Source organism: Zosterops lateralis, assembly GCF_965231275.1.
Source record: "Zosterops lateralis genome assembly, chromosome: 1".
NCBI lineage: Eukaryota > Metazoa > Chordata > Aves > Passeriformes > Zosteropidae > Zosterops > Zosterops lateralis.
The window spans coordinates 43,903,750-43,921,603 of NC_139762.1; the positions used below are offsets into that span (position 1 = coordinate 43,903,750).

General features: G+C 37.4%; 1 protein-coding gene across 2 annotated transcripts in view; it reads right to left on the reverse strand.

The window, feature by feature from the left end:
* ZNRF2 (zinc and ring finger 2) overlaps nucleotides 1-17,854 on the reverse strand; it is a gene marked incomplete at its 5' end in the record, with an annotated part of 56,903 nt that overhangs the window by 26,494 nt on the left and 12,555 nt on the right. For both annotated transcript variants that reach the window (XM_083857303.1, XM_083857302.1), the window contains one exon: nucleotides 796-891. In XM_083857303.1, the coding sequence (XP_083713429.1) occupies nucleotides 796-891 (96 nt within the window). The remainder of the gene's footprint in view (nucleotides 1-795; nucleotides 892-17,854) is intronic.

Consider the following 17,854-nt stretch of genomic DNA (forward strand, 5'->3'; position numbering starts at 1 on the left):
ATCTTCTGCCAAAGCAGGCACTAAAATTTCAGTAAGATTTTCTAATTCCTGGTTTCCTCAAGCCTTTTTGTGTGCTCACCACACAAAACTGAGTGTCAGCCTAAGCCACAGTTATAGAAAGGTTTGATCTCAGTGGCAAAAGCCTTGTTTGCCTTGCATTAAAGCTTGCTGAGAAGGAAAGCTTAGTAGTAGGGGGAAGCAACCAGCACTACTACACATGATTCATTTGATATTGGCCAGTTTGATTAAAACAACAAAAACACATAACCAAGCTTTATGAAGTATCACATATGGAATCAGCTCAAGAAAGAGAAGTTCTTTAGTTCCTTCCAGACTGTGTGATTTTTTTGAATACTGTGCAAATGCACAGCATGTCAAGTAATAGTCCTTAATAAAGTCCCCAGGAGACTCGATCAACCCACCTCACTACTTAATATTGTAAGATGAAAGGATGTGTAAAATACACAAATACACGTATCTCAACTGGACAATAAACACACAATGACCAGTGGTCAAAAAATGGAATAAACACATTCAAATAAGTATAACTTTATATTTGCAGGACAGAGGGTATAAATTGTATTTGCATGCAGTGTATAAAGATCAAATTCTTAGGTATTAATTTGAAAAAAAATTACTACAATAAAAAAAACAAAAACAAAAACAAAACAAAAAAAAACCACCATAATTTTTGAGTCCACCAAACTAGTTACTAGAATATCTTATTAAGCAAAGGATTATTATCACACTGACATTTAAAATGAATAAATAATTATCAGCTTACTTCTTTCTTACCATTGTAGGTTATCCTTGGTTTTGTCAAACACATCACAAGATGTAAATCCATTTCATCAGAAGATACAAATTTTGAACATACAGGGCACTTGAATCCTATGGAAAATAAAAATATATGTAAGTGTGAGCATACTCAACCATGTAGCAAATATATATATTCAAGCCAAAAAGCTATTCTGCACACATAAAAAGAAAGAAATCCTGGAGTCTTTTCAGCTTTGACCTGATATTTCTTACATAAATATGATTCCCTTGATTTCAAAAGATCTCAAAACGGACTATTTTTTCTGGAAATCATTCTGTTGACAATTGCAAACATTGTCAGCACCTCTGGGACACAAACTTTTGCAACAACTTAAGAACACTTTAGGGCAGGAGCAAGAGGATCATACGACTCTACTAAAACAGAAATTACAAATGTGTAGAGGACATTGCCATTAAAATTTGAACTTGGGCAGGAATCCTGAATTAACATGTTCATTTTTACCAGGAATTGCACTGAAACTTTAAGCGAGGATCTTGGTTTTACATCTCGTCATACAAGCTGCAACATCTTTTACCAGTCTGGGGCACTGGGAAAATATTAACTCAGGGGTGTTGCCTCACCTACTGAATCACTAATACTTCCTGTAGCACTGAATTTGTCTGACTGCTCTCATCCTAGCACAACCTTGTTTAGCTTTTGAGGTCATCACCTCAGGCAACATGGGGTAAAGAATAATTAACACAGTCTGGATTGTGATGCAACTGCATAACAGTCTACGACAAAAGTGCTTAATACCTTAATTTATGTCATTAACAAAGACAGCAGTCTTCAAGTTAAAGGACAAGATCAGTTGGACAACTTTTACAGTCCACAGAAGAGCCTGATTGATTTTGATCTGCTGAATAATTAACACACAAGTGAGAGACAAAAAGACCACTAACAAGGATCTCCATGCATAACAGTTGTTAAGGAGTACACCTACAGGTAAATTGTCCAACAGGACAATATTTGGCAAAAATACCTAATCTACATCCACTCTCAGCACAAATGAACAACTTTTTCTCTCATGCTGTGAATGATGCAGGCCTGTTAAAAAGTTCACTGCACCTTCCACCAGCATGCTCCCACATGTTTTAGTTTGTTGCCTCTTGCTTTTGTACTTCTAACCTTGGGAGTCCACAATAAACCGAGTCAGTCAAGGATGACAAGCAACTTGATGCTGCACTTTCAAATAACTGATGCCTGAGAATTTTCTTTACTGTTAATTATTATCCAGATGTAGATCAAGCAACTAACCTGAAGCATTAGCACTTGTATCAAGTACTGCACTTCCTTTATCAAGAAAATGATTTATTTTTTACTGGCAGCTCATAGGAAACAGGTCAAAGAGTACAGCTAGTAACAACCATAAGGAACTCAGGGCAGCAGCTGAACATGTGCTAGAAACCACTTCCTGAGATGAAGTACAGTTCTGCTTCTTCCAATTTTAGTCATATCTATTTCTCCTTTGTGTCAATCTTACACTTCAGTTTAAATATTGCTCTTCTCTCCTTAATTTTATTCCTCCTCCCCCAACCCACATTTTTTCAAACAACAGATCAATAAGCATAGCACAGCCAAACATGTCTTTTGGAAAAATTTCCTGAAAGCATTAATTTACTTGTTGAAAGGTTTATCAGTGACCTTTCAGCCACTGTGTAGCCTCCTTTACGCAGGCTACACCTCGACATGACTAAAATCAAAATTAGTACCTCAGTGCTCCAAACACTCAACCCCACCCATTACTGCTCTGTTATGGTTTCTTCAAAAACTGACCTAGAGTAAATTTTCTTTCAATCTTTATCACCCTTTTGCTGCTGATTACTAGGTTTTGACTAGACTTGAGAGCCATGCGTTATTCTCATTCATATGCTTCTATAAGGCGTAATTGACGACACAGTTTGATGTGAAAAAGCCCGTAACTTCCTCATATGCTTCAGACCGAGTCCTGCTGTGACAGAAGGGGGGTGTTTGTATTACAGCAAGTTAACTTTTATGTTCATGGCTAGTTAAGCACTGAGACAGTCATTAACAAGCTCCCTCTGCTTTCTGGACAGAACTCTCCTAGCTTACTCCCTAGAGCCATGAGCACACGTAATTGGGAGTGACAGGGGGCATGGACAACCACCAACAGGTCCTTAGAACCACTGTTAAAAGTTAACGGTGTTAAGAAGGTACATATCCCAGGAATTCTTGGAGGAAATATTTTAATTAAAAAAAAAATACTGAAGAAAGCTTGAGTGAATAATAATTATTTAATAATAACACTGTTTTTACTCAGAACCATGCTTGAAGATAGACAGCTGTGAAAAATCTTTCAGGTTCTCCACCTAGAGTATTCAGATGAATATGCTTCTACTACCATGCACCTGCCCTTAAAACTAGTAAATAATCTGTGTTCTAGCAATATAGTAAGTATTTTAACAACACATTTTGTTGTGGCTTGGCTTGTGTCAAGGGGGATGCAAAGGTAGTGGTTAAACAACTACAAACACCCTCCTGACACAGCAAGACTGGGATACCTGGTGGCTGTAGCTCTACTCAGTGTGCAGAAAGAAGAACCCAAAGAACCCAAAGAACAGAGGCCATCACACGTAACAAAGTTTTAAGAAACCACTTAGCTGACAGAAGTAAAAGATGTATTTGTGGAAAATATGTTCTTCCAGTGACCACAATCAGCTGTATGCCAGAGACTAGCATAATAGCAGAAAAAGAGCCTTGGGCTCACAACACTTGCTGAAGCACTCTTTAAACACAAGTGAAATCTGATTTCTCATTCCTTCACAATGTTCCACTACAATCCAGCTCCTGGATTTACCCATCTTCCCCAGCAGATGCACAGTGTAAGTTTTGTGTGGAGGAAATTACCATTTCCAACTCTTTTCAGTAATCCCAAAGAACAATTATTTTGACTATAGACAAAATATTTACTTTATTCTAACTGTAGCTGAAAAATGTAAAAAAGTGAACAATCTACACTGTCCACAAGCCAGTTGAAGGTCCTTAAAAAAAGCTCATATTCTCCTACCTTTCCTCAAATCAGAAGGCAATAGTTTCATGACCCAGTTTACAATTAAGTACTGGGTAAGAACAAAGACTCTATTGTACCCCTGCCCAGCAGGCTAACAACATTTATAGCCTATGTTTGTTTTTATCATCTTCTCAAAGAATAATTCCAATGACTTAAAAGTTTCGCATGACTTTAACAATCAGCAATGGGTCAGAAATAACTTGCTCTCTACATGACTTGTTCTATTGAGTTTTGTAGATAATTCATGAACATTTGGACAAAAAAGCAGAAGCAGTTATCAGATGAGACAGCATCACATCAAGTGTCTTCCAAAAACCTATGAAACTCTATCAACCACTTCCTCACTCTCTTTACAAGGAGAGCACAACAGATAATATATACAGTTTTAGGTAAAAATCCAGCTCTTAGGAAAGTGTTGATTTCACACCATCCCTTATTTTTGTCCCAGATGACAACTATAACCTTTGTATTAGCGTTGTCACTGTCAGTACATCACTGCAAAGGTGTCCTTCCTTTTCCCATAGTAGAGAACTCAGCCTGTGACACATCCTAAATCAGCTGAAGGACCACCTCTGACCCATTCCCTATGTACAGAAGTACAGCACTAAAAAACTGAGAACCAAAACTGAGCAAACACACACCCCTGCATCCTCAGGAGGGCCGGGAGCCAAATTCTTACAAGCTCCCACCATGTAGTTTCACAATCCTGGCTAAAATAGTGAAAGTAACACATTACTTAAAACAATGGAAAAAAAAATTACAATTACAAGAAATGGAGACAGGAACAGAAAGCTGTGGTACAGCTACTAGAAAATCCCAAGGTGACAGAGAAAATCTGAAATAACTAAACCTGCTTAAGTGTCAAGACTTACATTAGAGGTGAATTCTGACTCTCATTCTCTCAAATGTATCACTTTCTTCAAGCTCTGCCATCTTTTGCAAATGAACCTCCAGTTAGCCAAGAAATCCCATCCTCTCTCACATCCATCTACCAAACTCAACAGTTTTCATCTCTGGCAGAGTTGGGAACTACCCACAGGGACACATTGATGGGTGGCCACTCATTCTATGGGCACCAATTTCAACCTTTTACTGATATCCTACTGTGTTTGCCTTGCTTTGCAAACATCAGACTGCTTAACTTGCACTTCAGTGCACAGTGGAGCAAACATAAAACAACCAATGAAAAAAAAAACTCCTGCATTGCTAAGATTTTTACAAAACCATGCCGGCACTTATTCTGGAGTATCTACTTTATGGTGCAAAAAAAGAGAACTGCTGAGAGTTTCCAGACAACACAGTGCAGTGTGTCACAGAACTGCACATAAAGAAACATGTTAGACTCGCACAGAAGAGTGGATCATCCTTTCAGTCACTATTAGACAGCTGTATACCAAGAAGTAAGCACAAATAAAACCTGCACCAACACAAAAGACTGAATCAGCTTGACCAGAGTAACTTTTCAGCAGAAAACATCAAATGGAACACTGCCAAAGCTAAACTAAAAGTAGAATGGGAACAGCTGCTCTTTTAAAGTATGCAGCAAATTACTATTTTAAATCTTCGTATCCTTGTGTTTTCAAATAAGATGGATAAATCCACCTTGTTTTGCATTTAAAGAAGTCATAAGAGAAATCCTTCCATCCACACACCTTTTCTAAGGTGTATTTAAGAATAAGATGCCTGACAAATGTTACTTACATATTCACACATGTTCTGTGGTACTTAGAAAAAGAAATACAGACAATCTGGAAACACAGCATCCAGTAAATCTGATGGTATGAGGGTGGTATGTACAATGACTATCACACCAAGAAAGCCTGCATAATGATGCTAAAAAGAAAACCATACAACACAAAAAAGGAGTTGGTTACTTCTTACGTGTTCAGTAGACATGAAAAAATAGTCAGTAACTCTGCCCAGTTAAAACACATGTAGATAGTGGGAAGTATGCATCCTTTATTTTTTTCCCCAGTCTAAAAAAACCAGGTTACTCTAATCTTTCCTCACAGGCCCTGGTGTCTAAACCTTTTATTGCTCTTCTTGTCCTCTGGCCTCTCTCCAATCTTACCATGGTACATTGCCAAGAACTGGGCAGAGCTTTCAGGCTAAGACTTCACAAGTCCTAAGCAGAAATTAATGCTTACCTACTACATTGCTCCATTAGACTAGGTGTTAGTAAATATAGACCTGTCTATACACAGTGATATCTCTTTTATGGGTGTATATATAGGTAGGTACAGTACAAACAAACAAACAGGTGGTTGGCTCATTCCTCTCATGTCTCACAACAACCCCTTAATCTTCAGCAGAACTGCCAAGTTGCCAGCCAAGTCCATTTTTAGTGTTATATTTCTGCTGCCATTTATTAACTCTTATCTGTCTTTTTTTTAATCCATTATTAGCACCCTTTTAACTTGTTAAAAAATTACGATCATAAATTTTGCCCTCTATAGTGCTAATAAGTTTTGCATTTTATTTAGCTTCTTCAAGTGCCCAGCCTCCAAAAAAGAAGTTGACTGGAAATAGACCCAAAGCAGACCACTGTGAGATTTGACTGAATTGCTTTCCTAAAGCAGCTGTAGGATTTTTTCCCCAACTACTTCAGCATCCACCTACTTTTTCACCTAGACCAAATTCTCTAAGTTGGCTTATAAGAATATACATCAAAATAGCATAAATATTTTTAAATCAAAGCGTAATGCCTTTGTTTCTTTCACCTCTTCCTTTTCTGTTCAACTGTGTAGAAGACTACAAAGTGAAATTTTAAGAACAGCAGAAGAATAAATGGAAATAATTCAGCTTCTCAGTGAAGTAACAATTCTGGTCAAGATAAAATTCTGTTACTCCCTTCCTCTGTAAACTAAGTTGTGAAATTTGAAGAAGTTTGAAAAAGAAAAAATAAGCTGTCCAGTAAAGACCATGTGGTCTATCAGAGTTATATGGTCACAGAATTCTCTCTTTTCCTCAGACAGCTGAAATGGAAAAATAGAATGAGTAATTCTATAAGCTCAAAACCACGAAGCTTTGTACATGAAAGCATATTGCTTTAACACAGCTGACATCTTGCCTGGCAAGTTTACCCTAACCATCAAAGAGAATATGAAAATTATTTCACACTAAATTCCAGAACAAAGAACTAACATTTTAAAAAGTCTTTAAGTTAGAAAGCAAAGAAGAAGGAAAAAAAAAAAAAAAAAAAAAAAAGTCATTACCAATTCCCCGGGAACCTTCTACAGGAAAATTTCTAGGTGCTGTAGCTGGCAATACAAATGGCTACTCAAGAGGAAGTTTGCCATTTTAGGGACATAAGTTTTTTGTTAAGGAAAAAAATGTCTCAGTGAAAAATCACATCTAGTTCTCTACCTTTCATCCTTCCTTATGCTGACAGTTGTCTAAGCCAGGAGAACACAGCACCACCTGGAAAGACTTCTGAAGATGAAATAAGGAAATACTCCCCTCACTTTGGGAGAGAATATGAAATCAAACAAATAAGGAACACAATACAAACATCCTAAGCTCTGTCTTTTTTAGAAAACTGAGTCACAGTAAGAACAAATAAGCACTTACTGATTTCAGGTTTATAATCTAGTGGGGTTTTCTTCCCCAATTTTGTGCCATAACACTTTTTGTTGAAGTAAACAAACCTGTGAATTCCTTGAGGGAAACAAGGGATTTTCTCTTGTATTTTCTGATTTACAAGTCCCACAGAACACAATGGAAAAGGAGGATATATAAAGTGGGGGAATAAAAACAAACCTGAACTATTTTAGTAAGGAGTCCACAAAATAATTAGAAAAGATATGTTTGGATAATACTTCATCGCCTAAGCAAAAAGTTGTGAAAGACAGAATCTTATTACATAACTTCTTCAGCTTCCTTCATCTTGGTAAGTGGGAAAGTTAGATCTTCAGTAGCAACCACTGAAAAATAATGCAGTACAGAATGAAGAAGAGAAATTGAACAAGACATTTTCTGACTTGTAAACAAAGCCTTTATCAACTACACAACTTCAGGTGTCTAATATCAATGTAAAAGTATCATGTGATGTTGATTATAATTGACAGCAGCACAGTTTTAGAAACTGAATGAACACAACCATTAAGAGAGAGAAAAAAAGCCCAATTTTAATATATCTTGCAAACTGGAAGATGAAATTACAGGCAGGAAAGACCTGTGGAAAGACTGATATTAACTTCAAATCAAAAAATAAGAACAGCTGTTATTAGAGAAACAGCCTTTTAAGAGTGACATTTCTGATCGATGCAAGCATCCAACTAAGGGAGAAGGAAAGACCTTTTCAGCTCCACCTGTTCTGCAAGTCAGTGTTACCCTCCCATTCTGTCATCCATAGGGATTCTGTAGTCAAGCTAAATGAGAGATTGCTCAAGTCTCCATCATCCAAAGTCCTAGTGCACCTGCACTTTCAAACTGAAAAACACATTAAAAAGAACAGTTTTTCAAGTGACTTGTAAGCCATTGACTCTTTAACATACTTCATTACCTGCATTTCAGACATGTCACACCCTTCCTATTCCAGATCCATACCACCAGTTTCTCAATGGATCTGAAGTAGCTGAAGACTGACAAGTGAGAATATAAACTTTGGTTGGGAGTAGGCATTAGTTTTCATATAAAAAAGGCTCCACCCACCCCCTAAACCCAGAAGATTTTAGCTTTTGGCTAACAATGCTTGAGAAGCACATTTTCAACGAGCAACCAAAAACTCCACTTAACAATGACACTTTGCCCAGAATATCTTTCACTCCCATTTCCCCAAGGGAGGGGGACAGGGGAGAGAACCTGAGGAAACACAGTTCTCTTTTTCATGTAGCTGTGATGACTCCCTTCCAAAATCTGACTCAAGGCCAAGAACAAAAAGACACTTTTCTTCTCTCTCATGTCTCTCTATCATCAGATCTTTGACAAGCAGAGACAAGAGCAAGGTGCCCCTCTAGCCTCACCAGCAGGGTAACATAAGGAGTATGGGAAGAAACTAACCCTGTCACCATTTCAGAGGCTTCTGTACACAAGTGGGGCCACCTGCCACAAAGCTGAGCTCTTGTCTGAATATGAAGTTCAGCCAAGGTGGACACATTTTTGAGCCCAAATGACTACCATCTTCAGAAAGCAAGTAGCCAGAAAGCAAAATCAATAGTTCAGGGCACAAATGTATTTTATTTACATTCGGCAGGCAAGATCAACCTGTCTAACTAGCTCAGTTATGATGACAGCTCACTGCAGGCCAGCTTGGAAGTCTGAAAAATTTCACACAGATGAAATGCCTGAAAACTCTTACTTCAGAGATACCCCATTATTCCCACTGCTTTTTTCTTCTTAACTCACCTACCATAGTTCAAAGAGGAAGAATTGTGCCTCATTCCTAGTCTCTCCTGAACCTATAAATTTGGGTTTTTTCTTTCTTCTTGAAATTTGCTACTCCCTCAATTTTCTCTTATTGCCTGGAGCAACATTTTTCTCAAACATCTGAAAAAGGTCTTTTCATTCATCATTTTGCAATACAAGTGGAGGAAGACGGACAGGACAACTGTGTTCTGTGGACAGAAGACACTTCTTGAGCAACTGAGTAATTTGGCAAGACAACTACAAATTTTTAAGTGCAGGGAACCAGTTTGTCTACACTCCCCTGCTCTACTTCACACTGTCAATAAAATCACTACTTTCAAAAACATACCAGTATTAAAGAAATTTTTCCATTAGAAATCACATCAGTGAAAACAGAGTGTAGGAAGAGCTGCTCCAAGATCAGAAGAATCGAGTCCTACTTTTTCAAAATGCACAGGCATAAATATCTTGAAAACTTGTACTGTACAGTGTAACAAATCTGATCAAAATTACAGGAAGCACGATAACAAGAGAGGAGAGGGTGGCTTTACCATGCTGAGAATATATCTAATGATACTAAAAGGGAAGAGATATGATGTGAAAATGGCTGAATAATGGTTGACAAGGATGACTAAACTGAACATGAGAAACAGAGCATCTTGTTGGACGCAGAGAAGTCTTCTGAGCAAACTGGCCAAAATGCATACGAGGTCTTATGAGAAAAAGAAATGGGAGAGACAAAGTAAACACTGCACTTGAAACGCAGCAGACAGGAACAAAGGAACAAGCCCCAGGAGAAGGCAGCATCTTAGAAGACAGCACAGGTAATGATGCTGCTTGAAAGCATGCAGAAGACAAAGTCTCTCGGAAAATCTGAGAACTATTACTCTACTACACAAACAAGGCGATAATGGAGACCTGAGAAAGCACAGCATTTACAGACAATTAGTCTGTTGTCTACAAAGTTTTTACCAAAGTAAGTGAGGGTAAAAAAAAGAAAAAAAAGAGGTCCTCACTAAGGCAAAACTTTGTAAAGTCTGATTTAGTCGAAATACTTACCAATAACCTACTTGTTCCTGCAGAAATAGAGGTAGCAGTGACAAGAAAAAAAAAGGGGAAAACCAATCAATGACAAAAAATGTCAGAGTACAAAATAAAATACATCTGGGAAGAACATATGTAAGTAAAATGTTAAATTATTATGTGGGAAGTTCCCAGGAGTTTATATATTCATTCTAAACAGAAAAATGATTCATTTTTTGACAGTAACATCAAAATTATATACCAAAAGTATTTAGTATTACATTTATTACTCAGTATAACAGGAAAATTTTACCTATTACAGTTTCAAGAAAGTCAAGAACAAAGGTTTCAAAGCATACTTTTCTTGCGCTTTTCATCTTTTTTTTCATCACACATACAATAACTTTTATTACTTAAGCACAACAGCAAATTTTCCTGTATTATTATACTCCGTATTTTCCCCCTTTATCTTGCCAAAATAGCAGCCCTCCAGAGATTACATCATTTATCAATTCAGCAGGGAAATATCTAACCAATGCACTCATTTACTTTTATTCACTTGAAACTGGTGAGAGTTGAGTAAGTAAGGCTGGTTGGCTGGTTATTTGAATTTGTTGTGGGGAGGTCGACTGGGGGTTTTGAGCATGGCTTTTTGTGGTTTTTGTTTGTTTGGCTTGATTTTTTTCCAGAGCAGGAGTATGGCTTACAAATAAGAACAGAACTTATTAGAAAAGTCTGGCTTAAAAATGCCATTCATTGTCAGAACAAAGGAATTTTCTTTTTATTTAAAAGTACTGACATTCTCTGCTTATCATAAAGCAGCCTTTTGTTTTTAAATGGAACATTCAGCTAAAAGAAGTTCATAGTCCACTGACCTATCTATTCTTCCAGCTTGGAGGATATTTACCTTAATGTATGGACTATTGGCCAAACTAGGGTGTTGGACCATAAGAAGCCAGACATTTAAGAATATACAAAATGTAGAGATGTCCAAGGGTTAGTTAAAAAACATGTTAATTTTGAAAGTGTACATTGGAATGAGACCATTAAATTCCCCAGAATTCACATAATTTAAGTGTTTAACATGAGTAACATACAAATTTTTTGGGAAAATGTATTGCCGAAGCTTCAATAACACACATCCATGTAATGCAGGCACTAGTTGTGCAAAAGTTCCTGTCTAAGAGCCTTTTAAGAACATTTGGGAATGTACCATTGTGAAGAAAGCATCCAAAATGTCTAATAAGAGGAACAGTAAAGAAGATGCATAATTAGTTCAGAAAAAGACAACTGAAGTAAAAAAAGATAACCCCCCAACTACTGTCAGTAGAAAGTGAAGAAAAGCTATTGAGTTACATGTTTTAAAGATATCAATGAAAGATTTGTCTATATTTAGTCTTTCACCTCTATTAAGAGAGTACACAGCACCCATAACATATCCTGCAAAATCTTTAAGAACATCCATAAATCCCAAACCAACCAAACTTCCAAAAGATGTTACACCACTACTACCACACCACCACAGCAACTAGGGCAGGAACGTAATTCTTGCTTTTTCACAGCTAAGACATCACAATTTGAACAAACTGGTCTTATTTTCTCTATCACTCATATTTTAAATATCCCTTGTAAGGAATGGTACTGAGAATTTCCTATATTTTTGCTGTTTACAACTGCTGCATTCGTCTATCAGTTAAACTTTTGAGAAATTTGATTAGTCACCCATTTTAAACATCTGTGTGTAGAAAAGAACCATCTTATTTACATTAACCAGATCATGCTAATAAGATGCACATATGCATGCATACACACACACAGAGCACAGACTCTAAATAAATTTTAACAGGGATCTGCAGTTGGAAAAAAAATCGTTTGAATGATAGTTTGACTTTTCAGCATTTTGAAAAAACAACATGGTAACTCAAATGTTTTTACTTTTCTAATTACAGCTTTCACATAGGGTGTTATATGCTTTCATGCCTCTACTCATCCATAAGGCTACTGAAGGTAAGAAAACCTACACCTAACTTAAGAGGTATGAATTTTTTTCTTTACTCTTCCAAGAAAATCATGACCTATCCTTTGGTATACATAAGCAATACTCATTTAAAAAAAAAAAAAAAAAAAAAAAAAGGCACTGTCTTGAGTTTGAAAACTGAGATAGCATGACACTGCTAATGAATTATACTTTAATAAGAAAGGTTGTTTTGTGGTTTTTGTTTTAGAAGCAACTAAGGAGCAATCATAGTAATCCTGTTTCAGGAATGTCCTTATTAGATCAGAATCACAGCATGCCAAGTGGTAAAAATATGTTTGTTCACATATATGGATTAGTCCCTCCTCCAAAGAGCTTGCACTCCAAAATAGACAAGAATAAGCAATGGTTACAATGGGAGCAATGTCTCCATTATATACTTGAGAAAGGCAGTAAGAAACTAGTTCTACCTTACACAGAAAGTCAAACAAGTCTCCTAAGTCTGTCACCTTATATAAAAATGCCTATTTGCCCACAATGACACTGAGACAAGGGTCACAAAAAGAGTAAATCAGTGACATAAATTTGCTCTGCCTTTCTATGTAGCTCTGCCTTCTTAACCAGTGCCTTACCTATGAGTTAGCAAGGCTCTACCACAGGTCCCTAAATCCAGTGACTGCATAGTTTAAACATAAATAATAAAATGCTCATTGAAAAAAAATTCATGTTTTGAAAGAATTAAAAAGCTCTTTAGAACAGTTCTTGATGGCAGCATAAAAAATGCCAGAGTTTGAGCCCGCACTCCTCCCAACTTATTTACATGTCCATCCCTTCACCTTCCTTCTCTGCTGTATTAGCCAATTTGGAGACTGACAAGATCAAAACAGCAGCTACAGGGTAAAGATCAATAAGGTGCATCCAAATAAACCCTTCCACGACATAAAAAATCTCCAAACAAACAGTTAAAAAACACCTATGCTAAAAACCTGTGGACTTGCAGAACAAGAGACAAGCTAATGAAAGATGTGCCCTAAAAATATGCACTATATACATACTTTACCAGCAAACAACTTACTTACAGAAAACCACCTTCCATGATACACATTAAATAACCCAACACCTGGGATGTAATTCTCTTCAGAGAGGCACTGAAATTATTTTTTAATACCCTTCACACGTTTTAACAGGGATCTGCAGTTGGAAAAAAATAGGAACTGAATGACAGTTTGACTTTTCAGCTTTAAAAGCCCTGAGGCAGACTACTTCAGACAACTACTACCACCCCAATGTCAGAATAATTAGAGACACAGATTTGTATCTGTTTTCCCATAGTAGCCTTTAATTCTAGGTTGAAATTCTTAACTTTCCGAAGTAGTCTGTGAAGGAAACTAGTTCTCAAAAGGCACTTTTACTTAAGCAAGCCATTGCCCAAGCAAGAAAGATTCACACTGCTAAGTGTTCAGGCACTGAATTGTCACATAATTCTAACTAACACTTAACATAATTTATAGGCAATTTTCTTTTTCAAATTAAATCTTCTCCTTTATCCAAGAGGAGCATTAATACTTAAAAACCCCTTCTGTTTCAATAGACAGGAGAGGTACTTTCAATGTCTTATGAAATAAAAATCCCCATAATAGTCTTGGAAGTATAAATCTCAAACTGTTACCAGTGTTCTAAAAAGCTTTCTTATTCTGGATTTTAGGAGAGGTCAAAGCTGTTTCCATATGGACAGGAGTTTAAATCCAGTCCTTTCATTGTGGAAGGAGCCCTCAGAAGGCAAGTAAGTCCACTGCACATAGGTGAGTGTAAGAGCAACTGTGATAAATTTCACAGTACAGCCACACACAGAATAGTGAGATTAAGCCTGGTGTAAGTCATGAACTCTGGTGTAAAGACAGACTTGTTCCAGTCCTTCCACAGCTAATTCTGTATTTAAGACTTCTGAGGAGTAAGTCAAAGGCATGCAAAGGATAGCCTCTGTCTCCAGGCTTTGTAACTTTTTCGAGTAACTTTTTTAAAACCTGCCTTTAACTACCATTTTTGGGAACACTTAATAAAAGCTCCTAAGGGAAGCCTGGCATTCCTGCCAGTCACCACAAAAGCTTACTCTTCTCTCTAGAGGATGTCTTGCCATAGCTGTCCTCTACAGCAGTTGTATCAAATCAGAGATCAGTAAACCGAGACATGTGCCACTAAGAGAAATCTCTTTTTATTGTGTTTTTTCCTTTGAAATTAAGCAATACTCAATTACATTTCCAGGCTTTGTGCAATGCAAATGCCATTTAAACCATTAAACTTATGTCTCTTCTTTCCAGAACTGTGCAAACATTGTACCAATTCTATTAATCCTGTACCTACAACAGTTTCTGGTCTGGAAGATCTCTCTGCAGGGCAGTGGGCACACTACAGAAAACTAACATGTCTCTAATCCTTCAGAGAGTTCCTCCAGCTCCAGGTTGCAAAATGAGTGAATGCTGAACTTGTTCTGTGAACAGAAGACTTCAGCCTGGTACACTCTCTGTCAGGTACTTTGCCCAGAACATGGTAGGATGGACTGAAACTCAGCTTCTGGTGTAAACCTGGTGCTTAGCTAAAACTACATCACAAGTATCCAGAAGCTGGCCTAAGAGGAAAAAATAGATGCAGTTGGAAGGGTTATGTCATATATATGGGAACAGAATTCTTTTATACATGAGAATACATTTCTGGGTAGAAGTCAAAAACAAGAAAATTGCCCTTCTTCACTATTGCCTAAATAGGACAATTTTTATTGACATCAGAGCTATTCAAAACAACATTGCAAATTAAACTCTTCATTAAGGAAGGATGTTCACAGCACTTAACATCTACACAATAACTTCCAGAAGAAAAATAAAAACTTAACTCATTTACCAGCTGTCTACCTGCAATAAAATTCATATGGGTTGCACTAAATGTTGAGATGGACTGACCTTGGTACACTGTCACCTGGTTACTCTAGGGCCATACAGTGACAGCTTCAAGGGCAAACAGGTGATCTAGGCTCAGAAAAACAAAATCAAATGTGTGTCAATTCACTGTATTACTAACCTACAACACAGGTGGGATTATTGCTCCTGCAGGACCTTATTGTTGTTCTTGGCCTGGCCTGGTTTGTCACAAAGTTGAGTGCAGTGCTATCCACAAAATAAAACAGCAAGCCTTCTGGAAGCAATTCCAAATATTAAAAGAATAATACAGTATTCTAATCTATTACTATTCTGGCAAGAACACGAGTACACAAATCAGAGTCTTTAAAGCCAATTTACACAAAAATCCTGACCTCAGATATATTAACATAGACAGCTACAAAGCTGCCTTATTTTTCATAGACAAATGGCTCATACACAGGCAATTACAAAAGATACAGGAACATCTTCTGAAGTGCACCTTACAACAACTTGTATTATCAAGCAACTGTCCCTCAGGGACAGTTTTACAGAAAAGAAACTGAAAATTAAGCAAAGAAAAAAACCCAACATATAAAACTACTAGCGTAAAGTAGGTTTTAAATTTATTTAATGTAAATGTAGATGGTAGGTTCCACCCCCAACCAAGCAAATACAAACAGCATTTCATTTACTGTCCAATCTCTATATTTCTTTAACTATTCAGGGAAAAAACTGTTCTTATACCAAAGTTAAGAAATCAGAATACCAAGGAAATAACTCCTAGAATGTGACTTCAATAAAAACTCTTGACTTATAAATAAAATTGTGTTATATATCATCTCCAAAATTAAGCACGATTAAGGGGAGGAAAAAAATAATACTGAAAGATAGAATGCAGCCCTGGAAATCACCCAACAACTTGCCACAATTCCCAGATATATGGCAGGGGTCCAACCTAAACAAAGCAAAGTTACCCATAACTTAGGGACAAGTGATTCACAAACACATCTTTTCCAGGACAGTATGAAAACTCTAAAATTAATTTTGTTTAATGATGGATTTCCATTTTTCATTTAGAAAATACACTCCAACAACTGAAATAGCAAAACCAGTTAATTTTCTTTTCTTCCTGAAATTCACCTTATTTCTTCCAGTAGGGAGGGAGTGCATGATATGCATGTGAGTTACTTTTTTATTTGTTCAGCAGCAAACTGAATAAAGCTACCAATGTTTTTATAGAACCTGTGTCCAAAAAGTCTTCAGCACAAAAAGGAATTCATATTTACTTTGGATGCCCACCTCTAAGGTAAGTCCTGCAAGACTTTGCTAAAAAGATGACAGTAAGTAGGGAAAAAAAGCACATATTGTCTTAAATAAACTGCACTTTACAATATTTAAAAAAAAAATATTCAAAGCACATAGCTCTCTGCAGCAGGGTCATAAAAAGAAAGGAAAAAGGTCACTAAAGTATTTACAAAACTTGTTTTCACATAGAAATCAAAGTATTACCATCTTTTCCATCTTGGCTTTGAAAGCCATTAAGTGAAATTAATTATTCACATTTTGTTCTTTTTCCTCCAAACACAAGATAGATTTTGTCTCGTTACCTCAGTGTTACTGGATGCAAAGCTATCCCTTTTCAAAAGTAAATATTTCAGAATACCACCTCAAAGATTTTATCCTCTTGTCAAGAAAAACTAGTATTATTTCTAAAGGTCAATCTTTCAGTGAGCCTTCTACTGCTCAGAGCATCTTTCTAATACTAACTCAAAACATATCAGAGGTTTCTCCATTTTTAAAAACATTTAAGGTAAAATACTTTAATCCTCTCTTTTTCAAAACAGTGGTGTCACAGAGGGTAAAACAGACAGTGAGAACAGCAAGGATCTGCATAATTTGCTTTTTCTTTTCTACTTCCACTTACTGTAAGCAGGGAAGTCCAGTTGAAACCACAAGCCTACCGAAACTTTCAGCAGAAAATGAGAACTAGCTCCAGAAACTCCTAAAACCACGTGAAGAGTGAACAACAGAGACGAAACTAAGAACAAGGAAGCTGGTGGTTTAGCAATGTTTTGGAAAGCTGTGACAGAAACCTATTTTCTAAGATAGAAGTGAACAAGTCGCTAGATTTCTGATTTTAAAAAGAAAAGAAAATAACTGCAGGCCTGTGAGTCAAACATGGAGAGAACAACCAAGAGCCTTCCAGGGAAGTGCACCCGGTCCACCCTCAGGGCTGTGAAAGCTGCTTTCCGCACCACAGGGCGCTGGGGCAGATGAGAGCCTGTGAGGAACTCCTGGTCTGTTCAGTAGGATCCAGCATCCAGGCGGGAAGCTCTGGGGCCCGTACAGCCCCGGTGCGGGCTATGGGAGCGCCGGCCCCGGGCGGGGAGCGCCGCCTGCGCTGTCCAGGGCCCCGGTGCTGAACAGGGTCTGCCGGGACCGACTCGCCCGGGCCGCCGCTTTCTCCTCCCTTGGCTTCCCCAGAGCGGGTATTAACCCCATACAATCTATCCTTCATTACCAGTCTTTTGTTCATCCTGTTATTCGGTGTACTCAGCCAAATACCACAAGAATGACACAAACATTCTGAGGTCTGTCTTCTGCAGCCAGGCCAGGATCAAGCCCTTTAGGTTTTTACTCTCAGCCTTAGGCCGAGATTCATGGCTTAAATATAAAAATTTCAGTTTGTGTACCAGGATGACGAGGTATATGCAAGTGTAAGAAAAACCCTGAAATTCTCCACTATT